The sequence below is a fragment of the Protopterus annectens genome, chromosome 9.part0 (assembly GCF_019279795.1).
Source record: "Protopterus annectens isolate FY-2018-M chromosome 9.part0, PAN1.0, whole genome shotgun sequence".
NCBI lineage: Eukaryota > Metazoa > Chordata > Ceratodontiformes > Protopteridae > Protopterus > Protopterus annectens.
The window spans coordinates 1,315,994,396-1,316,022,080 of record NC_056743.1 but is presented as its reverse complement, the minus strand read 5'-3'; the positions used below and the strand labels follow the sequence as shown (position 1 = coordinate 1,316,022,080).

The 27,685-nt window shown below is 38.2% G+C and overlaps 1 protein-coding gene across 2 annotated transcripts in view; it reads right to left on the bottom strand.

Annotated features, from left to right (window-relative positions):
* LOC122812037 (prosaposin-like) overlaps window positions 1-27,685 on the bottom strand; it is a 223,855-nt gene that overhangs the window by 154,565 nt on the left and 41,605 nt on the right. For both annotated transcript variants that reach the window (XM_044084283.1, XM_044084284.1), the window contains exons 4-6: window positions 7,818-7,892; window positions 930-1,055; window positions 418-558 (exon numbers count right to left, since the gene is read on the bottom strand). In XM_044084283.1, coding sequence (XP_043940218.1) covers window positions 418-558; window positions 930-1,055; window positions 7,818-7,892 — 342 coding nt within the window. The remainder of the gene's footprint in view (window positions 1-417; window positions 559-929; window positions 1,056-7,817; window positions 7,893-27,685) is intronic.

The following is a 27,685-nucleotide window of genomic DNA, read 5'->3' as shown; positions in this document are numbered from 1 at the left end:
AGGGGTCCTGTGAGTATCTCTGATAGTGATTCCTGGTTGAGGCTGGGGACATCATTGCCAGACAGCGTGTCCATGAAGGGGAAACATGTCAGGGTCATGGCTGTGCTGCTACAGAGGTGTGGTGAAATGTTGCATGCCCCCTTTGCTTGTCCTCCCCGGACTTTACCACAGGCACTACAGAGGAGGGAGAAAGAAAGATAGGTCATAATGTAAACCCCCCAGGGTAGAAGATGGGCAGCAATCCTCCCAGAATATTCTTAGGATCCCTGCTTGGTTTGGCTCAAATTTAGGTAGTAGAACAGGGAGGAACTGGAGTACTGGTAGAAGTTGAGAAGGACATGGGACACTGGGACAGCTGTCAGAATGACAATAAGGGGAGAAAAAAGAACTAAAAAAAATCTTCAATTGCATCCTTACCTCTGTCACTGTTTGTCCTGGAGAATGTTGGAAGAGTGGTTCTGACACGGCAGGGAACAGATGAATAAGTGGGATCTGTTCCTTTTCCTGTGACAGTGCACCTTTGCACAAGCCTATCATTTTACATATGGCATCTGGATTCTGATAGACAAAAAACAAAAAGAACAACAAATATAAAATTAAATGGTGCTTTTGAATGCATGATGCATATAGGTATGCAAGTGTATATATATGTGTGTGTGTGTGTGTGTGTGTGTGTGTGTGTATGTGTGTGTGTGTGTGTGTGTGTGTGTGTGTGTGTGTGTGTGTGTGTGTGTGTGTGTGTGTGTGTGTGTGTGTGTGTGTATGTGTATATCCGTGTGCATGTGTCTATGTGTCTGTGTGTAGGTGCGCATATGCTTGTCTGTGATGCCTGTAGCTGATCTGCAGTGCATTTCTTATGCACTTACCACCTGGCCCTGGCTGAACATAATGATGTTTGCTGACTTGCTATGCACCTGTTATGTACTTACCACCTGGCCCTGGATGAAGGTAATGATGATGGGAAGGTACTGATCCACCATCTGGTTGCACTGGTCTGCCAGAGATGGGTTGGGGATCAGCTTACATCCTTGCTTCAGATAATTCTTTAGAGTATTCTGTGAATGAAGAGTCAGAAATAGGAAGCAACATGTCAAAAGTCTTGGCAGCAAACTGTATGCACATCTCCAAAGGAGTCTTTGCCACACTGTATGTTTAAATGAAGTTAGATACAGGAAATGCATTTGAACATGCACAATGCAGCTGCTGTTGTTTATGTGTTGTTATACTAGAGTAAAATGCTACAAGTACTTGATGATAGCAAAAATTAGTGTAAATGTATTTGGTACATATGCAAAGGCAATATCAAAGAAACATCAAAGCACTTTAGGACAGCTCAATAAACAACTGGAATATTAGGTTTTTACATGTAAAATATGTGAGAGTCTGCTCCTTTCAACAACGTAAACAGATAGGGGCAAAGAAAAAAATCTTAACTGATACTTTACTGCAGAAGTCAAGGGTTACACAGAAGAGCTGCTGGATTTTTCTATGGCTTAATTACCAGCAACTGCCCTAAATCGCATCAGTAATGGCTTGGTAGTCAGAATACAAATGGCATCTTGTCTAGCACAGTAAGTTTTGACATGGCGTTAGCTGCTGTCACGCCTGTTCTCTAATTACATCTGCTTTTAATGGAAACTTTAACTTTAACCTTCTACAAATAAAGAAACTGAAGACTTCTCAGTATAGCACATTGCAAGGTAATATATCAATAGAGACATTGCGATGTTAATACTTAATTACATAACTAGAGCATTGTTCTTCTGTGCTAGTTCACCCTTTCAGTGAAGGCTTCATAGCAGAAGAATAATTTCAGAGGATAATGGGAGACAAAGGTGCTGGGAGTGGGTTTAACTACATACACCGAACACTGTTTTTTTTTTTGCTGGTTCACCCCTTCAGTGAAGGCTTCATTGCAGAATGAATAGTTTCAGGCAATCGTCAATCATTATGCATTACTTTAATGTATGTAAGAGGTCATGTATCTCTAGATAACTTCCTTGAGTGGTACTAACCCCTCTGAACTGTCAGTCATGGTGGACTTTTAGGAAAATACAAACACACTAGGAAAGGGATCATGGGGACCATAGGATGACAAGCAAACAGACCTTTAAATAGAGCCTTTTCAAGCTCTAACAGTGGTCAGCTACCAAACTGAGCAGGGCTGTACATAACCCTGGTATAATTTTAGGGCCATCCATTCAGTCATCAAGACTAGTCTTTACGGTCCTTGAGGCCTTTTTTCTTGAGGGATCTTTACTGTTAACAGCTCGACGGCAGTTAGCTCATTTGCCTTTTCCATTATTTCTGTCCTCGTTTCTGCTTCAGAATGGAAACAACTTGGACTGAGCACCACCATCACTTCCTTTTATAGTAGCCATTGCTTTTCTGATAAGTTTTTCATCTCGCCATAATCTCAGAGATATACCACCTCTCTTGACTGGCATTCAGCAAGTCTACCCTTCCCTGTATAGATAACCTCCAAAGTTCACTAGATATGCAACTAAAACCCTAGATCCTATAACAAAAATCCTGACGCCAGTTTTGGATTGATTAAATTGTATGGGAAGGTCTTAATACTGAACAGTGTGAATAAAGTGAATATTTTTGTTTCAGATGCCCCACTGATTCATTCTGAACTTGGGCAAAGCTCTGGACCACTGACATAGCTACTGTTTTGGGGTTGTGATCTAGCCTGTCTAACATCAGTGGCTTCAAGTCCATTAACTACCAGGAATAGGGAGTTTCATTACCAGTAAGAGAGAGCTTCACAGCAGAAACTGAGAGCAAAATTTATCAAAATGGTATCTCCAAAAAATTTCTTTATGGATACTTGCACATCACCCTTTTGCCTCCTTATCCGCTCCTTTAAGTTATCTACAAGAAGTTGAACCTTGAATATGGAACAGTACTCAATCACAGTACTTGACTAACATCACTTCAGAAACCCCATTAAATTTGATTGCTTTAAGGACCTTGAAGTGAATGACACAAAGAAGTAACAATATTTAACTTGGAACCAGCTTGTATCTCATTATTGATCCATTTATTAGTGGGATTACAGATCACACACTCTTTCTGTAATGTGTGAAAATGGATTAGGTTCATTGGTTCACAGGTTCATAACTGTTTACTAGGCTAACGACCACAAGGGCCTTTTTAAACCTGGCCATGCTATGCATCCCAAATCTCTGACAAATTCTGGTACCCTCAGAATCATTTCATTATCATTTCAGAATGATTTTGAAGGATGGGAGGGAGGGTATTGACCTAATGTTTACAGGTAAGGAATTCCAGGCCCTAGCAACATGGTACAAGTACAGAAAATGCCCAGCAGGTTTAATAGGTATGCGGACAGATGGGAGTTTTTGGTCACTGGATCCTAATAACCCACTGGGAACATAATTCTGTAGAAGAGTATTTAATGTTATAGATGTTAAGAAGCTGTGTATATGTTAGATGATGGGTTATTTGTAAACAATTTCAGCTTTTTAGTCCTAACAAGTTATGGATTCTGAAAGGGGTATTTGCTGCAAGTTTAGCAGTGTGTGTGTGTGTGTGTGTGTGTGTGTGTGTGTGTGTGTGTGTGTGTGTGTGTGTGTGTGGGCTGGCATTATTGAGATTACTTTTTCTCCAACTCTTACAGCCACTTTGCTTCTTGACCTTTTGTCCCTTCTCACTCCTCCTCGTACTGTACTAATTTCCTAAACTCTTCCTCTTCCCCTTTCTCTCACATCCCAATCCTAACTACAATTCCTCCTCTGTCCATTTAACTTCCTGCTCATTTCCATAATTTCTCCTTTCATATCTCTCATCATCACATTTTAAGCTACATTATTACCACTCTGTAAATTATTACTAACCTCAAAAAATCCCAGTTTGAACTTCCCTGCAGCCATCATACTATAAATGCATTAACTATTACTGTACTTTGATTTTTATATTTAATAATTAGCCAATTTATGTTCATTTCTTTCTTGCTGTTTTGTGTTAAAATGCTATGTTCGTGTAAGAGATATTTATAAATCATGTAAATAAGCTCATGCGTAGATGTTTTTACCCTGCAATTATAAATGTGCGTCGCCAAGACTTTCGACATCATTCCCCCATTCTGGAAGTATAGCTAAACTCACTAATCTAGGTATAAATCCATACGTCACAAGATGGGTTGCCAACTGGCTCACTGACAGGACCCACACTGTAAAAGTTGCAGACTCCAAATCTGACTTCAAACCAGTGGCAAGTGGAGTACCACAGGACTCAGTCCTGGGACCTGTCCTGTTTGGTATCTACTTCTCTGAAGTACAGGCTAACACAGAAGGCCTTTGGCTAATGAAGTTCACAGATGACTGCAAACTAGGAGCCATAGTTGAGTCCCCAAATGATGTGGACATCCTACAGTAGGGCCTCACTGAGACAGATGCCTGGTGTCAGAGCCATGGCCTCAAGCTCAATGCCAAAAAGTGCATTGTCATCCCCTTTGGTAAAAACTCTGTACCCATGAACTACCACATAGGCGGCAGTCTGCTTAATGCCAAATGTGTGATAAGGGACCTGGGGACCCAGGTGGACAGTAGTCTTTCCTTTGATAATCACATTGCCACAGTAGTCAGGAAATCCTTCTATGTTGCACACCTCATCACAAAAGGTTTCTCATCTAGGAAAAAAGAAGTCATAGTTCTCCTCTACTCGACACTCATTAGACCCATTATAGAGTACAATGCCCCTTTTGGAATGTGCCTCACAAGACATCTGCAGCAGCTGGAAAGGCCACAGAAGTACCGCACAAAGAGGATTACTGGCCTCAAACAGATGCCCTATACTAACTATCTCAAAAAACTCCAGCTTTACTCCATAGCATATTGCCTACTCCGGGGTGATCTCTGCCTAACATATAAAGCTATGTCAAACCCAGAGCTGTTGGACATGCTACACCTAAAGAAATCCCAATCCCTCCGAGCTACACGCTCTAGGGATCTAAACCTTGTTACCACAATAAACAGGATATGCTGGAGGGATAGATTTCTTTCCCAGAGACTTCCCATACTCTGGAACAAGCTACCCATTTATGTCAAGCAAAGTTCCTCATTAGCACTCTTCAATAAAAATCTTGGTAAGTGGATGGGAAATAGGAAATACACCCCGGGGATCACTTCTGTGGCTCTGCTCAACAAGAGCACAGGAAAATATCTTTCTTGGGTAGCGTAAGCCAGGGAACCTTGTTGGCTAGGCTTACTTAGGCCCTTGGGCTGATAGCCTAGTACCTACCTATGAACCTATGAACCTATGAGTAAGTTAAATGTGGAGCTTTTCTCCCTGGGCTTCCACTGAAAATGGGTTTTACCCACTCAGATGTTTCATTGTCAACAAAAATAAATAAATATATATATATATATATATATATATATATATATATATATATATATATATATATATATATATATATATATATATATATTTATATTCCTGCCTTTTGACTGAATGTGCAAAACATCGAGCACTCTTTGATTGAATGTTCGGAACATTGAAACATCTTTTATGACATTTGTCAGTATTATTTATGTATTTATTTGTTTACTCTTTGGTAATTGGATGGGTGCACTGGTTCAGAGACCTTTTTCATCCCTGACCTAGACATAAAGGCAATAAACAGTATACATAAACTTACTTATGTACTTCAGGTATAATAGATTGTTAGGTTTACTTACTTGCAAAATTTTAGAAAGTTCTTATACAGCTATTATACAGTTTTTATAAAGTACAATGCTATACAGTGTTTATATATTTCTATTACATGAAATTGATTCTTAAATGTTTAAAACAGAATTACCTTGGGGAAAAAAAATGAAATGGAAGGGGTACAAAAACAGAGATTACAGAGGTAGGCCTAGAGACTAAGAACAGAACACAGGAGTAAGAAGAGTTAAATGGTAAAGGAAAACAAGTGAGAGGCTTTAAGCATTTTAGAATTGTAAGCATTTTAAAGAATTTATCCATTACCCCTAAAGCATTTACTATTAACGTCCTTGAACGGGTGCTCAGAAACAGACTTCTTAAACTTGGCAAGAATATCTTGAGGGTCTATATCAGAACATCGAAGTATTAAAACTTCAAATGTTCTGATATTGAACACTATTCAGTGAATGCTAAGAATAGCGAAGCTGCAGAACAGCGAATTCTTTCCTCAGGAAAGAATTCAGTTGGCCGTTTTTGTGGCTTCGCTATTCTTAGCTCTATGGTGGAAAGTTACGGGTTGGGTTCAGGTAAGTGTGAGATTGTTTGTACATTAAGGTTAGGGGCAGGTTAAGTGAGTTAGGGTTAGGGCACGGGTGCGATAGTGACAAACTTTCTGGTTAGGGACGGTTTAAGTGAGTTAGGGTTAGGGCATGGGTTAAGTGAGTGTGCGATAGTGTCGGACCTTAGGGTTAGGGTTTGGGTTAAGGTAAGTGGGTAGATAGTAGTGTATGTTTAGTTTAGTGTCGCGTTAGATGTAGGAATTTAAGTGTATGTGTGTGGTTGCTGTTTGTGTGATGTTCTTGTGATGTGTGTATGTGTTTCGAAGCAGCACATTTTTTACATGGGAAAAAATTCGCTGTTCTGAATGTTTGATATTTTCATGTTTAGATGTTTTGAGGCAGATGAAATAGCGTTTGCTATTTTCATCTTTTGATAAAGTGATATAAACGATATCTTGACACTGTGTTTCATCTGGTAGTTTGTGGGGAATGGGAGTTTGCCCTTTCCCCAATGTAGTGTGACCTTGTAGTTGCTATATATAAGAAGGAAGGAGAGAGGGGTGCTGGAGAGTTTACCCCTCTACAAATAAGCTTGTTTTTTAATCTTTTTCAATATTTCTGAAGTTCAATATTTGGTGTTCAAACCTTTGTGTTTTCAATGTTAAGCCATATTTCCATATAGGTGGGTGGGTAGGTGTGTGTGCTTACATAGTTCATGTTTATGAGCAACAGTAGGCAAACAGGGCAAATAGACTAATTTTTACAACTAAGAGATATCACTGTCTGTAAACACAACATCAAACACAAACATTTACTTCACACCATCATACAAGAGTTTTTGTGATTTACAATGTCACCTCCCCTAAAAAACTTATAGTTCTGCATGGTATTCATATTTAGTGAGCTTAGGTTATAGCTTGCCATACATAGGACATTTGTAATCATTGTAGTGACTGTTTTGTATGGCATTTTGGATGTCATGTAGACAGGCACACCTGTCTTTCAAGTGTGGTTTGCCAGTTTAAAATTGCTCTATGGTTCAGAGCAGAACATGCACTGATCCATTTAAAATTCAGAGTAAGGAATGGGTCCCTCCACAAAGGATTGCAATGCATTGCTATGCATTTGTATATAATGTCTGCCTATATCTTATAACTAAGCATATAAGTCTTCTTTTAGAATTGCAGCCATTTTAATTCATATTGCAGAACTTCTCCAGTACCTTGCCTCAAGTTGAAATTGTTTGGGAATGAGGTATTAATTAAAGAGTATAGCCCTTGAAGTCATATATACTTATATATATATATATATATATATATATATATATATATATATATAGACATATACACACACACACACACACACACACATATATAGTTATGTATGTGTGTGTTTGCATTGTATATGTATGTCATTGTGAACTAGGCAATATAATCAGAAACCCAGTGTGTTTATTTATAATTACAGTGCACCACAACATACTTGAACCAAATATAGCTGATTTGTTTCATTTGTTTAACAAGTTTATTTCCACTAAATTAATTCAAAAAATTTGTAAGCTTACAATTTTATATACAATACCTCAAATTCAGGGTCCTGTATCATGTCTCCCAGAGTTGTAATGAGGGTTTTGCAGTCATTACATAATCTATCATCCTGCAAGATAGAAACGTAACATATCAGGTTCAATGCCTTCCATTAATTCATTTGAATTTTGTAATTCATTGACAAACCCGTTGCAATTTTTCTGTTTAGAATGACTGAAATTTCAAAACACAATTTCTATCTGTCTCATTCTCTCTCTCTCTCTCTCTCTCTCTATATATATATATATATATATATATACACATGCACACATAAAACATACATACATAGATATAAATACTCATGCACACATATCCATCTATCTATCTATCTATCTATCTATCTATCTATCTATCTATCTATCTATCTATCTATCTATCTATGTAATTATCTATCTATCTATGTAATTATCTATCTATCTATCTATCTATCTATCTATCTATCTATCTATCTATCTATCTATCTATCTATCTATCGTATCTATCTATCCAGCTGAAACTTCAAAGGATCAAATGGCAACTGACCGAGCACAGCTTATTGATCAGCAGCCAATCAAAAAAAAAAAAAAAAAAGATGGGCCCCACATCCTTCCCTGCTATTTATATATAACAACTCTGAGATCACACTACAGTGGAGAAAGAGCAAATTTCCCAATCTCCACTGTCCCAGAATTTTTGCACAAAACAACTGCTGGTATATATGATCAACTGATTTCCAAACTGTTGTTTTGGCGGTTTTCCAGGTTTGACAAGTTAACTACATATATGCTTATTGTATATATATCACACAGACACACACATACATTCACAGATAAAAGCAGACAGACAGACACATGCACACAGAAACACACACACACACACACACACACACACACACACACACACACACACACACACACACACACACACACACACACACACACATGCATATATATGTATAACACCCACATCCTGATGTTGCAGTACTTTGGTACAAAAACAACATATATTTATTTATTATTTATTTGACTTTGTTTACCTGGAAAATCTGAGTTGGTAATACCCATTTTCAATGGAGTCCTGTGGAGAAAAGCTCCATTTGCTTACATTGCATTATACTAAGTTCCAGTTAATATTTCTATTTACATTTATACACAAAGAGTAGTTACATTTATACATTCTCAGATTTTACAGAGGTGGAAGTTACTAAAGAGAACGCCCACATGCAGCTTAATGTATTGTACAGGCAGCAGTTATGTATAAAAATTGTTTTGTTATTTATACATTTATATACCTGATTCTATTTTACCTCATGCATGTGTTTTGGGGGGAATTTATTTATTTTATTTATTTATTTGCATTTGTTTACCAGGAAAGTCCACTGGGCTGAAGTGAGCCCATTTTCAGTGGAGGCCTAGGGTGAGAAACTCTACATAAAGATATATATATATATATATATATATATATATATATATATACACATATACAATCAGAATTTACATTTTACAATCAAAATTTGCATACAGTCAAAACTGACAAATGTAGTTAAATAAACAATGCATTTCTTAGGTAACAAAAGGTGCAAATACACAGTTAAGCATAGGTAGAAGCTCAGTATTGGAGATTACAGTAAGTATAATATATGTAGACAAATATACTTTTGAGGTGTCTCAGGTGTACCAAGAGACAGTAGTACTAGTGTATATTTACTCTGCAGAGTTTATCATAACAATGAGAATGAGAGCGTCTATGTATGTTAGTAGTACAGGTTAAGAGTAGTCCTAGATGGAAATTCTTTTGTTGCATACATTACAGTACATAAAGTTTGAGTTGAAAGGTGACCTGGATTTGTGTCAGGGGAATCAGGTTTTGGGCGGTTGAGAACTGGAGCAGGAGCGGTGCTATAGACTTGAGAGATGTAGGTGGAGAGACTTTTTGAAAGAGGAAGCATTGCTTGTGGTCCTGATTGATGATGGGAGTGCATTACGGAGTTTGACAAAAACAGTAGAGCATTTGGTCATCAGGAAGTTTTGTTTTTTTTGTACTTGCTAGAGAAATTCATTTTCAGATCTGAGAGGTCTGTTTGGTTGATAAAGAGTTAGTACAGAAGTAAGGACTGGGCAGTCTGATGGTTTATAGATAATTTTGTGTGCTGTAGTTAACTGTAAATATATGAGGCAATGTGGGAGTTCAAGCCAATTCAGTAAGTGTAGTGAGGAGCAGAGTTGGGAGGAGTATTTTGCGTTAGCTACAAACTTAGCAATTTTACTGTAACAGGTCTCAGTTTTTGTTTTCAGAGAGGACTGTATATTGGTAAAGAGCGAAGCACCGTAAAGGAGAGAAAGAAAATAAATGTTGAGGCCAGGGTTTGTTTGGTAGTATGGTTAAGAAAATGTTTATGTCTGTACAGGGTGCCCAGTTTTTGATGAGTTTTTTAAACACTGTTGTAAGCATGCAGGTCAAATGTTAGGTTTTTGTCTAAGGTAATACCTAGTAGCTTTGTATGGGGACAACCTCTATGATAGTTTTGTTTTGAGAATATATAGTGAATTCAACCTTATTTATGGGGATAGTTTTCTTTGGGGTGAACAGTAGAAGTTTGATTTTATTGGGGTTAAGGTGATTGTAGTTCATCCAGGTTTCACTGGATGAGAAGGGATTTTGGGTCAGTGACATAAGTTCAGATGTAGAGGTGGCAGTACAGATGATAGATGAATCATTTGCATATTGTATTACAGATCCATGAGTAAGAGAGGAGTGGAAGTTGTTAATGAAAATACGGAAAAGAAGAGGCCCTAGTATGGGGCCTTTGGGAGCACCTATGGAAGTGCCTAGGAATGGTGAGAACATGTTATACCATTTGGTGGATTTTTGTCTATTTGTGAAGTAGTTAGTAAACCAATTTATTGTTGGTGGGGTGATACCAAGTTTAGACAGTTTTGTGACAAGTAGTGAGTAGGACACTGTATCAAAGACCTTCAAGAGGTCAAGAAAGAGTGAGGATATAATTTTACCTGCATTTTGAGCTTGATTAACTGTCTCTATGAAGGATAGTAGAGCAGCTGTAGTGCTATGGCCAGGCCGAAAAAAAATGTGCTGAGTAGGGAAAGAAGTTGGTTTTGGAGTAGATAACTTAGAAGTTGAGTGTGTATACATTTTTCCAGGATTTAGAGATAAGGGAGAGTATGGCAATGGGGCAAAAATTAGAAATGTCTGTACTGTTTGCCGCCTTTGTATAGGGGAAGACTATATACGTTTTTACAGATGAAGGGTACATAGGATTCCTGGATAGACCTCTGTTGAAGTATGCAAATAGGGTAAGCAATGGCTTTAGCTGACATTTGAAGGTATTCAGGGGGTAGGATGTTGGGAGCATTGGTGACAAGTTTAAGCTTGCGAAGAAGTTTAGTTATAGTAGCAGTGGGTATAGGGGAGAAGGAAAGAAATAGGTGGAAAGGAGTTTTTTGAAGACTGCTGTGAAGGAATTGAGTTGGTATTACAGTGAGTTTGAGGAAAAGTGGCAGTGAGATTAGATATGGTGTTGATAAAATATGTTGAAGAGGGTGGCTATTTCTAATGGAGTTTTGCCTGGATTTGGACATTCTTGGTGCCAGGATTTAGCAGAGAAGAAATGGAAATCCAAAATGTTTTGGGGTTTTGTTTATAGTTTTTTTTTGGAGCCCTAGATATCGACTTTTTGTCATTAATGACTAGGAGCTTTACTTAATTATGAAGCTGTCTGTATTGCAGGAGGTCTAAGGGATTTTTATTTTTTTTGCCATTTTTCCATAATTTGTCCCTGGCAGTCATAAGTTGCTTGGTACTTCTAAATAGCTAGGTGGCATGATTTGTTCTTACTCTCTTTTGTCGAAGGAGAACTAGCTAGTTTAGGATGTTCAGGAATGTTGAGTTAAAGAACTCAACAACTTCATCAAGGGGAAGGAATTTTAATATTTTAAAGTTGATATTACTCAAGCTTTCACTAAAGGTTGTTGGGTCAAACTTGATTAGACTTCTAGTTTGTTTATATTGTTGTTGACTAGGTATTGGAGAGGTCTTACATATATTATAGGCAGGTTGGTACTCACTGATGTTACAAGGTAGAGTGCCTGTTGAAGAGATTTTTTTAGGGTCAGAGACTAGAATCCAGTCAAGGATGGAGTCACTGTCTTTATTTTCTGTTGGGTCTGGTTATATTAGTAATTAATTGTGTAAAGTTGAAAAGGTTGATATTAGATGATGGAGAATGGCTAGAGCTGTCTAAGCAGTTTATGTTTATGTCACCCAGAATGATTGTTTCATTCTTTATGTTGTTTGAAGTCCAGGCAAGGATTTCTTCTAAGAGGGGAATGTTGTTGCCTGGAGGAATATATATAGGGTTATTATGCAGAGGTTCTTACAGTTATTCATTTTTAGGAATGCTAGGATGATTTTGGCAGTAGAGAATTGTGAAATGGGCTTAGAATACAAGACTACAATGAAGGTATTTGGAAAGAGAAGTGCAATGCCTCCTCCTTTTTTGCAGGGTCTTTCAGCTCTTTAGCAGGAATAGCCTGGGGGGAGGAGTTCAGAGTCTGTTATATAGGTTAAAGTTGCAGCAATTATGCCTGGTTTTGTGTCAGATATCCAAGTATGGAATTCTAGGATTTTATTTCTAACATTATGAAGGTTGAGAGTTGAGATATTTGGTGATTTGTATGAGTTTGGGGGGGGGGGGGTTAAAAGTGGAAGGGATGGGTCCTGGGTTGGGATGGATATCTCCACATTGCGATAGATTAGTGCATTTATATGGATGAGTCATGGGCAACTGCTTTCTTTTTCATCTATGGGGCTTCATAAGGAATGTGAGATTGAGGTTTTTTTTTTTTTTTTTGTGGAAAGATTATTGGTTTGGTAGGTAAGAGTATGTTAAGTACATAGAGACTGGGGATATCTCAGAATAAGTATCGAGACTGGGGGCTTGGATAGATGTTATATATGTAAGTTCAGGAGGTAAGTATGTTTTGTGTAGTGATGTTATACTTAGTAGGAGATAGAGAGATAGGGAGAGATAAAGGAGTAGTGCAGTAGTAGCAGTAGCAATGAGAGACATAATAGATAAAGGAAGAATGTAGTGCATGAGGCTGTAAGTAGGCAGTGGTGAAGAGAGGTAGAAGGGCTGTTTGGATAGGGTGGTTCTGGTTCTAATTTAGTTTTGACTACTGTCCTGTATTTTTGGATGTGGATGACTTAATAGCCCCTTCAAAAAGCTGATGACTTAATGCTGATGACGCTGTATTTTTTAAAACTTAAAATACTTGACCATTCTCAGAAGAAACTATTTTTTGTAGAAACCTGTTTGTTTAAGTTAGGATTTCTTTTTGCTTTAAAGCAGTTTTCAAAAAGAAAATAGGGAAGCAGCCTTCAACTCTTAAACCAGAACAAAATCTAAGCAGTTCTGAAGGCCTTGAAGAACCACACTCCAAAAATGCCCCAAAAGATATAAATAAAACTTTTATTTTCACATATGTGAACATAAACGTTGTATTTATATCTTTTTGGGCATCTTTGGAGTGTGGTTCTTCGAGGTCTTCTGAAGTGCTTAGATTTAATGCAGTTTTCTCTTTCAGGTGGATCATCAGTACACCCTGATGTCAAGATTACATCTTCAGCCATACCATCACTGACACAAGAAGGCATATGGCTTTCAGTGTACATTATGATGCTTTAATTATATTTAGAATGCTACAAACAAAATCAAATTCTGAGCATACAGCCTCAGGGAAAACATTATGAGTGTTATCATGTGCTCCATGCACTTCATGGGACAATGTTTGTATTTGTATCAGATGATCCATTTACTGTAATTCTGTTTTCTTCAGGGAATGTGTTTAGTGTCACTGCCATCAAAATGAATCAAGGAAAGTTTAATTCTGCCTTTTCAAAAATGTTATTAAACAGTTTGAATATGTAAAGATTAATATATCATATAGCTGACAACAACTGATTCAAAAAAACTTTTTTTTTCCATAAATAGGAACCTGGAGGGGACCTGTCATTTTCTCAAGGGGTATTTGTATGACAATAATGTTTGTTAGGCTGATCTCATGAAGCCAGGAAGGTCTAATGATGCCATTTTAGAGGTGGTTGTGGAATTTAATGCTAATTGTTCTTCCTGTGTTTCATCTTAGCCCAATGGGACAAAACCGTCTGATAGCTTGAGATACCAAGCAGTGGCTACATTGAGAACCTGTGACCATTAAACTTCCCAAAAGGGGATCACAACACAAATGGGACTCCACAACCTTCTGAATATACTATGAAGCCATATCTTACGGTATGATTTACATTTAATTGAGCATTCCATGTTCCACCATGGCCACTGTGTCCAGTGACTGTTAAGGTACTGTGGTGAAACTGTGGTGAGACTGTAGGGGAACTGTAGTGAGACTGTGATAGTACTGTAAATAACAAGGGCATGCCTGCTGGATATGCTGTTGGAAAGTATCCATACGCGCACACCTGGTGTCTGTTTTTACTGGTAATAAACATTTTGTAGTCAGAAACCAAATCAATGTTTTAAATATCTGTATTCTGAATATTGATAAAAGCAACACTAGTAATATGGGGGAAGCATCCTCACTGATCTACATGTGCTGGTGTTGGAGCAACTGGATAAGATTATGTGCCAATAACAGTAATGCATCTAGAGTGAAATACATGGGTATGTATCACTTTGTTGAATGGCAGATCATTGAATCGCCATTTGTCAAACTCCTGTTTATCAAAACTACTAATTGCCGAATGGAATTTTCAGCAAAAGGTTTCCTAGGGCAAACCAACAATAGGCCACACTAGTGACCGTGAACAAAATAATAAAATGTAACACCTACCCCGGTGAGAGGCTTCACCCCCACACCCCCTTAACTAAATATACCAACTCTGAGATTGCACTACAGTGGAGAAAAGGGCAAATTCCAGATGGTGGCCAACCATTGGTTTGCCTAGGAAAAATTTTGCTGAAAACTCCATCTGGCTATTAGTGATAAATAGAGGTTCGACGACTGGCTGCTTGATGATCTGCTATTTGACAAATTGATATAGGCCCAAAATACATAAGTGCCAAAAAGGTTTGCTGTTTATCCTAAGGTGTAATGGCCACAATGTTATAATAATAAGGAAGGAGGTGTGGGGATGTGGGGGCTTTGCCCTAGTGGCAAAAGTCCTTTCAAGTGATTATATACAGAGACATTACATTTTATTGGGTATAACGTCCATGGGGGGGGGGGGCTTATGCTCCCTCCAAAGGACTGCAAGGGACTTACAACTCTGTAAAGCAGGATGTGCATGGGGGTGAAAACACCTTACTGGATGTGTATATACCTCTCATTGAGGGCTGAAGTCAGAAAATAATGACAGATAGTTGAGTTTCAAACTTCATACAATTCAGAAAATATATGCTAATGTAAATTATTCTATCAACTTTCTAAGCTTGTAAGAGCAGTACTTAAAAAGTTTCCCTAGTTTTGGGCCTTTGTCCCCTCATTCTAGCTTTCTTCAGATTTCTTGCTCTAAGAAGTTGAAAGATATGGATATGTGTGTGCGTGTGGCTGCCTTTCACTTTCATTGTCAGCAATACTCATTAGAGTTTCAATTTGTATACTTTAACTTTCTTAAATATTTCAATGTTCAAAAAGTACAGAATTAAAGTAGCAATTAAAAAGTGCCAAAGAGTTAACTGTCAGCCCGTTTGGGATGCCAATAAAGTTGTCATTGCCCTCACCTGTGACGGTGTACCCTAAAGTTAACAATTACCATCTACTGTACCACAGTCCTCTGTATAGCACCACTGTTCTGATATTAGGGTACCGATGCTCAGAAATTGTTATTTTTCAAAAAGACCACTTTGTATCAAATGCTGATTCTACCTTGCCATCTGCACTCAAGCTTAGACTGATGGATTGTGGGTTGTCATATTTTTCTAATATCCCTGGGGTCTTGGCAGGAGAATGGGATAATGACAGATATTTTTTTTATTGATCTCTGCTTCAGTAGCCTACTTTACTTTTTGTGGCTGATAAAGAATTTTAAAGTGCTTTTTATTGAGTTTTTCTGTGAAAAAACTGACATTTAAAGACTTAAAATTTTTACCTACTTTTGCTGCTTGTTTTCCTTGGGAAAGAGGTACCATTTTCTGCTTAACCATGGAACAAACTATTAGTCCCAAGGTTGTTCCTTCTTTCAGCCACAAAAAGAAAAATTTGAACAAACAGCCTTTGTTTCCAAAGCAGGATAGCAATTTGCCTCAGCCACAGATGGGTGACTCTGGTGTGGCCATTAGTTGTTCCTCAGACTACTCATCTTTTACCCTGTATCCTATGGTGTAGCATCTACAGCTACTATGGACCAGAGGTTAGCCACATCCTGTTGGGGTCTCCTCAGTGGCCATGGGAGATCCAATCTTGTTGGCCCTGGGAAAGGGACCAGGGAAGGCTTCCCTGTTTTGTCATAATGTTGTGCCCCTCACTGGCAAAGCTGCTGTCACCATTAATATCACTGTTGGCCCCATTTTCACTGTCAAAAAGAAACTGAAAACTAAACATGTATCTACTCCTCCTCAAATTTCCTTGGATTGGAATAATTTACTGAGTCTGGCTCAGAGTTTAATAAAGGCTATTGATCCATCTTATAAAATAGTTTCAGATGAGGGCTCAGTTTCTGATTATACTTGTCGGGGTTTCTCTGAGTCTATTTCCAGAATGTCACCATGTTTTCAGCAGGGAAAACAATGAGGTTTCTCGGTCCCTTACAAAAGGAATTATCAGAACCACCACCCATTCAGACATTTTTGTCAGCTTTGGAGGATGTGTATGTGTTACTGCTTGCAATTTTCCAGATAGTCCGCCAGCTGCTCCTGAAGAGGCAGATAGGATGTATAAAGTTTTTCAATATTATTTTGACCCAGCAGCTAACTTTAGTTAAACCTACTGATGCTAAACATTTATTTAATTCCTGTGATGATAGGAGGTACTGCCAGCTATTCCAAGAGAAGTGGGGAAGTGGATGTGTAACATATGCCAGCACAGCAAGCTGGAATTTTGTAATTAATTATATGTCATTTGTATATCAAACTGAATTGTACAGATGATTGTGCTGAAAATGTATTTGTGAGGTTTACTTGTGTTAAAATGTGACCCGCGGTGGTGGTGCTGCGGTAGCGTTGTCACCTCACAGTAAGACGCTGTCCGGTTCGATTCTCAGCTAGAGCGTCTTCTGCGTGGAGACATGCATGAATGGGTGTACCTTCGTTGAAGGTTGTGTGTCAGGCCTGGAAAGCCGGTACGTAAAAATCAACTGCCAAACATTAGCGGACCGGAGTTCCGCTGTGGCGACCCCTAACCGGGAAAAGCTGAAAGACACAAACAAACAAACTTGTGTTAAAATTTATCAAAAGTGCACCCTGCTGGAAGGAAAGGAAATGTACATGTATTATTATAACTGAATTGAATGTATATGTTTTAACAGCATGCACTGGAAGGGAAGAAGGTAATCCACCTAACGTTGAAAAATGTTTCTTGAAATTAAATTAATTTATGGGTTAAGCCATAAAGATGTTATCCCACAGTTTTGAATGGAGCCAGAGATGCAATGTTTGTGCTAGAAAATAGGTTGGAGCTCCTATAGGAAGAGTGGAATTGTTTTATGGTTTTATGACTTCCAGCAGCTGCACCACATCTGAGCAATGCTGTTGTGTGTATATTATTGACATGTAGGTGCTAAAATCCTGGCAGTTTCTAGTGTTGGTGATAGCATGGGAAACAGTGAGAAACAGAGTCAGATGACCAGATGTATATGATGTCATTCTGTAGAAAAATAATGTTTAAATATTAGAGGAGACTGAAGTCTCAGCAGCATTCTCTATTCTGTAGTCTCGGATCTGACAACAAGGACCACTCACCCATTTTGCCTTACACTATTCAGTAAGTAGGAACATTCTTTTAGTCAATCAGGAATAGATAGTGAGACCAGCTAAATACTGTTTTTCTATAACTGTACGAAACTTTCCATCAATATTGTTTTTAATATTTCCTGTGACTGAAACTCTGGTGTTTATTGTAAGTAGATATTTAGTATTTTCTTGTTCCTTTACTATTTATTATTAAATATATTTAAAATTTTCATTGTGGCTGGTCCTTTTAGAAAAATATTTAAGTTTTGAGAGTATTTGCATATTTATTTGGTGATAGCCCTGATCACTCCTGAAAACTTTGCTGTTTGGTCAGTATTACCATTGGTATTAATATTAACTTCATTCAGTATAATTGCTACCCTTTTAAGAGCATTATTGTAACTGACTGGTGGCAGTGAAACTCCATTATTGTCTGGACAGAAAGTGGCATAGCTAGTAAATCTGTAGCAGCCATTCCCAGGTGTGTACTGTCCCAGAGTGGGGACGCCACAATTCCAATCCTACTCTTTCAAATAAGAAAGGGAAGATTATTGATAAGTATGGAAAAAATATATGCTTCTGCAACTTTAACTTTTACAATTGTGAATTGTCATGCTTATATTTTAAGGTTTGTTTTGAGTAATTGTGAAAGAAAGAGGAATGTTTTGTTTGCAGTTTCTTCTTGTGAGGAAAAATCTGCTTTAAATAATTTAGTTTCTTCTATTTTACAAGTAACTATGTTTTTAGTTGATACTTTTTCAAGGGCTTTGGTCACTTGTACTTTGTTGAGGAGGTTTGCCTAGCTGCATTCTTAGAACCTCCTAGATGATGTTAAAAATGAGATTTTAAATTCTTTGGATAAGGAGTTAGTTTTTGGCCCTTCTGCTGCAGAGGTGATCAAAAAGATGATGAAAGGAGTAAATTGATATAGGGAATCTCTTACAATTTTTTATCCCTACTTTTCTAAATTTTCTAAGGGATTCTCTAAACTCTCATACAGTTTTATTTATTTATTTACTTGACATTTGTTAACTGGGTTGGTCCAATTGAGCTCAAGCCCATTTTCAGCAGAGACCCAAGGAGAAAAGCTCCAAATACTTATACAATTAAATAAAAATAAGCAAAGTGAAATAAACAAAGAGACAAAAAGCAAACAATGTCAAGATATAACAGAATACAAATTTGAAAAATCCAAAACAAATTATAGACATAATTATATTACATACAATAGACCAGCAAATGAGAAGTAATTTTATACATGTTCATATTACATAAGGAATTGGGGGTAAAGCTATTTAAGGCTTAACATCACAATGAAAGTGTTTGCAGGTAGAAGTAGTAGAGAAAGAAATTAGTAGTGGAAGGAAGAGGTAAGGGTTTACATGGGTTTAGCAAACAAACATTCTTAGCAAAATGCAGGTAAACAGATATTTAAGAAGAAATGTCAAGGGGGTACCAAAAAGAATTCAGGCACCACCCCTAAAACTAAGGACAGTCCAACAAGTCAAAATGACTATTTAAGGGACCTTGTCCACAATGCATCCCACTCTGGTAGTCCCTTTGGTCTTCCAGAAAGTCTGAATCACCATTTTGTTCTTTAGCAATAGTGGGAGGAAACTCCTCCTTTCCAGAGGTAATCTCTCATCCACTTGACCAGACTATTTTATTTCCACCTAGCTTTCTTCACATGTTGCCCCAGGGAATGATAGAACCATTTCCTCCTTCTAAGGTGGTAAAAGGTTTTTTATTTAAGTATACTTTTAGTGCCAAAGAAAGAAAATGCTTGGAGGCCAGTTCTGGATTTTATTTTCCTAAAACTGCATGTGATAGTGCTCACATTTAAAATGCTGTCACTTCACAACCTGCTACCTCTTCTTCCTCATTCAAATTTCCTAGTAACTCTGTATTGAAACGATGCTTATCACCAATCCCTATTCATCCAGACTTCAGGCATTTCTTAAAGTTTTTTGTGTTTGGCTCACATTATCAGTTCTCTATTTTACTATTTGGACTGTCCACTGCACTGAAAGTGTTCACAAAGTGTCTAGCTCCAGTTTTAGTTCATTATAGGCTACAATATTTTCACATTTCTTCATATTTAGACAACTTGCTTATCTTTGCAGATTCTTTTTCAAAGTGTCAGGGATCTGTCGCTTGGGTGAGAGATCTCTTACACAAGCTTGGATTCCAAGAGAACATTTAAGTCTGTTTTGACTCCTTCACACAAGATTGTGCTCAGGGGTTGCCAGCTAGACACCTCAGTTCAAAGAGCTTTCCTTCCATAGGAGAAAATAGATCTATATCTAAATCTATTTCTAAGGTTTTACACTCAGACGCTGGTCACTGCAATGGAATAGCTCAGGAGTTTGGGTTTCATGGCATCTATGTTTCTCATGATACCCCTGGCAAGACTCCACATGAGAAAGATACAATGATATCTGAATTTTCTTTGATCCTATCACTAACATCCTTCCTACTTTCAAATCCCATTGCTCTAGTTTGCCCAGACATGAAATCGTTTAGCAGAGACAACAAATATCCTTAAATCCAGGTCTTCCCTTCTCCCTCCTTGTTCCAAAGAAGTCAGTCTCCATAGACTCCTTGGACTTTTTTTGGTGGGACAGATAATGCCACAGTTATGTGATACATTAACAAGCAAATGGGAACCAGGTCATACCATGTTTGCAAACTAGCCATGTTAGCTTGAGATATAATTTCATATCACAATTTCACTCTATGTCTGACAGTCTGTCAGAGCAAAATTGTGTTGCAGATAAACTGAGAAGGACAAGGGCAGACCCACATTTGATCGATCTGTGGGGAGTTCCTCATGTAGGCCCATTTGCCTTCTCTGTGAGCAATTAGCTGGTAAGTTTCATCTCCAGGACTCCATGCAAAAATGTCTGGAAGACAGATGCCTTTTATTTTCCTTAGATAGGAATGCTCTTGCATGCTTTTCCACCCGTTCCACTGATATCCAGGGTACTTCTGAAGATTCAGAAGGAATCCCCTAAGATCATTGTGGTGACTTCCTTCTGGCCCAGGTAACAGTGGCCCTTCTATCTTCTGGTAATGGCCAGGGGCAATTACCATAGCTTCCTCACAGACATGGTCTACTCACCCAAGACGAAGTGTGTTTGATAAACCCCAACCCCAATCAACTTCAACTGACAGTTTGGATGATAAGGTCTTAATTCCATTTAGGCACCTGTTTACTGAGGACGTGCAGCAGGTACTAATGGAGACAAGAAAGCCTTCTACTAGAAAGTCATATATTAGCAAATGGAAAAAGTTTTCTAGTTGATGCCAACAACATAAACAGCACCCATTCATGGCTAGTTGTTCTCTGGTTTTACAATATTTGTGTGAGTTACTATCCTGTGGCCTTTCTTCCTTCTCCATCAAGGTTCATTTATCGGTCATTCAGCATGTCTGACCATGCATTCTCCTTTTTCAATACATTCTCATGTTAGAATGTTTTTTGAAAGGGGTTTTGTATACGAGGCCTTAAAGAAATCCAGTGGCTCCCCCATGGGATATTAATTTAGTGTTAGAGAAGTTGCTCCACTTGAACCAGCTAACCTGGGTGACTTATTCTTAAAATGGAAAACATTTTTACTGATTGCTCTGATCTCTGCATGAAGGGTATCTGAGTTGCAACCCTGCCTCATTTTCCACAGGGACAGGGTTTCTTTGAGAACTAATCCTTCTTTTATACTTCATGTGGTATCCAAGTTTACTTTAAACAAAGCTATCCATCTTCCCAGTTTCTTTTCTGAACATAAAAATGAGGGAAAAAGGATACTCCATACATTGGATGTCAACATACAACTCAGATGCTATCTTGACAGAACTAAATCTTTCAGATCTTTGGATCAGTTGCTCATTTCTTGTGAAGGTAAGAAGAAGGGGCAACCCATGTCAAAGCAGACTATTTCCAAATGATTGTTGAAGGCTATTACTTTTTGTTATACTCACCACAACAAACCTATTCCAGGCAGGGTCAAGGCTCAGTCAACCAGGGCCTTGGCTTCATCTATAGCTTTTTGGAAAGGGTGAGATTTTAGAAGAATTCAAGAAGCACCAACTTGGTCCTCTGTACATACCTTTACAAACAACTATAAGTTGGTTCTTTCTGTAGGTCTAGATCGGGTTTTTGGTAGGAGTATTCTCTAGGGACTCCTGGACTCATCTCCTTCCACCTCTCAAAATTTGTTAGCTATGGTAACCTACCCATGTAGCTTAGTTGTCATTGCAGCAGTAACCAATATGAAGAACACAGTACAGTTGTGTAAGTAAACTAACAATAACAATGGATGTTTGAATGATCACCTCTGCAGTAGCCTCTCCCTCTCTCCATCCCTTGTTTCACTGAGTGTTGTTTTTGCCAGGGTGTGGAATTTTATTTTTTGTTGTTCCTAGCATTTTCCTGTCAGGGCTCAGTCTCCTTCTCTCTGTTGGCATGGAAACTCTGTAGGGCTTGGTGCCCAAATCTGTATTTTTCTCAGCTCAGTTCAAACTGACTAATGGTTTGGGGGAGTAGAAGGTGTCTTGAAACTTTGGAAGCTGTTCAGCTGTTATATCCTTGACAGGATATAACCCATACAGCTAAGGCTACTGCAGCAGTGATCATTCGAACATCTACTGTTATGGTACGTTTACTTCCACATCTGTATTTTTGTTACTTTCACACAACACAGGTTTCTGTGTCAAAAGCTGTTTTAATATGATCACTCTAAAGGCTACCATTTCATAAACGTGGTCATGCAGCTAATGTGAAAGTTGTTTCATACTGATGCTTTTTGTAGTTTTGAATATTTAGTTCACATCTGTTATATTCTCCAGTTAGTGTTGCTGTACTGAATTCCTGCTACCTTGACAGTACACAGTGTACCTCTTTTGAATCACTATGAGGATGTGCAGTGTACTTCTCTTGGACTCCCTGTGAGGGAGTGCTATAGCAGTATAACACAGATCTGTGTCAGTGCCTACTGAGGTACAGGTAAGCTGGGTCTAGCTGGCCACATACTGTTACGGTAACATGCAAATGCATTTTTGCCTGCAGTATGCCCACTGTCTGCTTTAACTTGTAAATAGCTAGATACATCTGCTGATAAACCCTGACAATACAACATGAATATCAAAGACACTACCAAATTGGGACAGCAGTGAACCTCTGCAAGGGATACCCATCTTCCAGTCATGTCTTATTACCAAAATGGGTGACCTTGCTGGAATACTAAATATTTGATGTTTAACTCAGAATAACAGGTATAAGTACAATGGCATGCCAACCTTGCTCATCTTTAACTCATTACTAATCTCTTATTTCTGGTAACTGTTAATAGAATTCTGAGCTAGAAATACTGACTTCCTAAACATCAAGCCCACCTGTTTGGGAAACAAAAAGAACAATGGTGCTGGAAATAGGTGTATGTGTGTTTGTGTGTGTGTGTGTGTGTGTGTGTGTGTGTGTGTGTGTGTGTGTGTGTGTGTGTGTGTGTGTGTGTGTGTGTGTGTGTGTGTGTGTGTGTGTGTGTGTGTGTGTGTGTGTGTGTGTGTGTGTGCGCGTGTGTGTGTGTGTGTGTGTGTGTGTGTGTGTGTGTGTGTGTGTGTGTGTGTGTGTGTGTGCGTTAGGGAGGTAGTGTTTACTTGGGGGGAACAGTCATGTTACGACTAATTAAAAGTAAGCCGGTTGTATAAGGGAACAACAAGGAAAGCTCAAATGATACAGGAATATGTAGGAGTAAGCACCATGAGTAAAATAAAACAAACTTTCTGTATTTACAGAAATTTGGTGAGATTCTATTTATAGAAATGTGTGCAGTTCTAGAGACTTATCAGCACAATAAGGTATGCAGAACAGAGAATGCTCATAACAGGGTGCCATATGTTCTGCATCAAACACCATATAGATAAACTAAAGAACCTTGATAGAGAGTAATCCTGAGGGAAGTAACTAGGGGACACATGACAGAAACAATCAAATGCTTCCTGGAAATCCACAATATCCTGGAGGGAATCATCTTTCCAGTAACATAAGGTGTCTTATTGACTGCCAACTCAATGATAGCAGCTTGTCAGAGGGACAGTCTCATCAAGTACACATACTGATTGTGTACTATGTATGGATACTCAAAAGGGGCATTGTGAATGTGTGCTGGTCATTCCTCTAATAGATAATAGGAGAGTAGCTACACCTACTATAGTGATGTCATTGTGTGTAGATAACTGTATGTTGTGCAGATAAGTATGCACAGTTAAGGAGAATGTGAGAGTGCATCTTAAGTTTGTCAGTAATTGTTTTCACTGAGTGTGTGGAAGGTGTTGGCTGCATTTTGTGTACAGGAGTCAGTAGCTGTCTGCATGGTTTCTTTGTATGTTAGCTGGTTCATGAATGACAAATAAAGTGTGTTCAGTGAGGATGTATAGGAGCTTTCAGGTAAGTATATGTCCAGTATGTGCTTTACAGGTGAGCAGAGATATGAGTGTGTGCGTGTGTGTGTGTGTGTGTGTGTGTGTGTGTGTGTGTGTGTGTGTGTGTGTGTGTGTGTGTGTGTATGTTTTTGTATGAATGCAATGGATTTGATTCTTAATGATTATACTAGTCAAGGATTTTGCTTAGTTAATATGTTTTTTTCCCTCAACAAAATGGTCCTTCTCTAGTCTAACAGTGTGATTTCAGACCAAGACCTAAAAGACAGTTGCATATCTCTCAACTCTCCAGATTTTGGCAGAATTCCCAGATTTTTTATTCAAATATTTGGTCTGTTTCTCATAAAAATTGTGGTTTTCAAGCAAAACACTGAGGATTGAAATCATCACATACATACACGTTTCAGACTTCATATCCTTCAGAATATGCATATTAACACAAATCATATTATTCTAGCAACTTTCTAAGTTTAAAAGAGCAATATCTAAAATCTGTCCCTATTTTTGAGTCATTGTCCCCTCATTAGTTTAGGCTTTATCCAGATTTCTTGCACTTAGGGGTTGTAAGGTACAGTTTGAAAACATAAAGTTTGTGGTTTAAGGAAGATATAATTATTATTTTGCAATAATGGTGGTGAATGGAAAAAGCAGCTTTCCTGAAAAGATAGTAGAGTCAAAAACATATCCAAATCCAGGAACAAATGGGACTGGCATGCAAAAGGAATGGAGATAAGCAGGATCTACAACTTTTCCAATAAGTACTGGATATAAGTATAATCTCATGATTCTAGGCTTACCTTCCTTATTTATTTATTTTTTTTCTCATGGGTGTTAGTGGTGCAGCGGTACCATTTTCACCTCATAGCAAGAGGTTCTCCCGTTTGATTCTTGGCTGGAGCGCCTTCTGTGTGGAGTCTGCATGTCCTCCCTGCGGTTGAGTGGTATTCGAAAGACATGCGTGAATGGGCGTGCCTTTGTTGAAGGTTGGGCGTTGAGCTGGCACCTCGGCGCCATGAAAATCTACTGCCAATCATTAGCGGACCGGAGTTCCGCTGTGGCAACTCCTAACCGGGAAAAGTCGAAGGAACAACAACAACATGGGTGTTAGGGAGTCTAATGTCTCTCTAGACATGCAGATTTGGATCACTTCTGACAGTGTACCTTGCACTTTGCTTGATACAAAATATGCATAATTTGCTACTTTTGAAGAATCTGTTTGGTGCTCTTTAAACCATACATGTGTATTCTGGCACAGTTGATGTTATTATAACCATAGGATTGTAAGAATCATAGAAAAACATGCAGCATTTAACAACAGAAATGTTGCATCATTACACTTAGAGAAGATATGACAGCTTTATGTTTTAAAGCAGATATTTACGATACTTTCAAAACACAATTTCTTAATAGTTTAACCTTTTGCCTCCGGTTTTTATTTTTCATCCTTTTTATTTTGTAGAAGTAAGGCAGTACAGTATATTATTTTGCATGTCAACACCCCATATTTCAAAGCAAAAATGCTCATGGATTTGGAAAGCTTTCTATAATTTTACTGTGAATTACGTTTCATTTTCTTCTCATTTTGCTTAGAATAGTGTCATTTCCATAGACTACTGATTACCTTTTTATGGGTCCTTAGCATTCCTACACCCTATAAATATCATCCCTTTTATATAAGCCAGCCTGTTTGTGTGATAAAAGAAAAAAATACTTCCTCAGAAGTACCTACTGCTTAGAATCACTGTACTTCCTACAGTCTGTCTGTACATGTTTTTTTAGAATCCCTCACCCAACACCTGTTGTTAAACTCCAACTGTGAATTGCTATTCTTGATGAAGTGAAACAAGTATAAAATGTAAATTTCCAGTATTACCTGAAAATGAGAAAGATGCACTTTCAGATATACTTCTTCAAAAATGCTCTAAATTGTACCATCTGTAGCACTTGAAGAGAATGCCCTCATTTTATTGTTTGAGAAAAAAGAAACAGAAGTGAAAGTGGGAAGTAGGTATAAGTGAGAGGCACATATGACAAGTTCACTAATACCAGTGTTACAATCTTGTGTAATGCAGGTTCAGTTCTGGGAAATGGCTTTTTAAACAGATTAAAAATGAATAATAACCGTTTCATGCCTAAGTAAGAGTTACTGCTCTGGACTGCAAATGCTGCCACAGGATATATAATGAAGTCAAACTTTCCTGTTTTCAAGTGGGTCGGGGGATGGAGGTGCCAGAACAGTTACCTAAACTGGGAGGTGCTCCCTTTAAGACATCTTCTCAGTTATCAGATTGTTGAATTAGTTATCTTTGTTTTATTTTTGTTAAAGCATTAACCATACCAACTTATTCATTCCAAACAGGTGAGATTTCCCAAAGGTGCATTAACAAGTTTTATACCCCCCCCCACCATTAACCCAATCTATGTACATGACTGAGATCCTTGCTGCACAGATTTAATTTTGCATTTGAAAAATTATTTATGTCAGAAGAGTTTTAAGACTATATGCAATAAACTGCAAAAAGAATACTTTTAATAAAAACATTTGGGTCTAGACACTCAATCTACATTACTCAACATTATGTATATAGGATTTATGTGTTTTTTGGGGGCAACTGCCAGGCAGAATAAAAGTATGTTCATACAATCACAGGGAAACGTATTTCTTTATTCTTTCACTTAAGATTTAGGTGGCCCAGACTTCAGATAGTACACACATTCATTCATGATATTCCACTCTCACTGCTGCCTGGTAAATGTAACTACTCACCTGTCCGACTAATCCAAAGGCAAGGTACTCTCTTTGGGGTATCGGGTGAGGATGGGTATGATTTTTTTTTTGTCATACATAGGATATACACTTTCAGTGTAGATAAGCCAAATCATGTTTTAAATTTCTCATCTGCATTCAAACATAGTTTACAGCATGAGTCTCTAAAACTACAAATCAAGTGCTTAGAGCTCAGTAAGCTACAAGAATAGCTACAAAGAGATGAATGCATGGGCAGCTATGCAGAATGATGCAACAGATCCTCTGAGGATTCACTGAAGAGTGCGTAACAAAATGCTGCAGTTGTATACCTTTAATAAGAAAAAATCATAGAAGTGGGCCTGTATCCCTAGTGTAGAAGGATGGGGACCTGACTACCATTCACAGCTTGGGAGCTGGTGGAGTCATACAGAGATGATGGGAGTAAGCAGCTTCTGCAGTGGGGGTGGGGTTGGGGGTTGGAAGTTCTATATTCAAGTGTAGACAGGTGAGCAATAACTAGTTTTGAAGCAAGTTACAGTTTCATCTGGTAGAGGGGAAGGCTTGAGTTGCTGTGTCATTTGGCATGGTGATACAATAACATTTACCTTGCCTCGAGTTTTATGTCCTATTCATATCCAAGATCCTTACTCACATGGCTGCACACACAATGTGTCACTTCCTAACTCCTCACTTACTAGACGTGCAGTAATCTCACACAAGAAGAATCCATGAGGGATACTTTCCTTGAAGAGGGAGAGACATCAATGTCATAAAG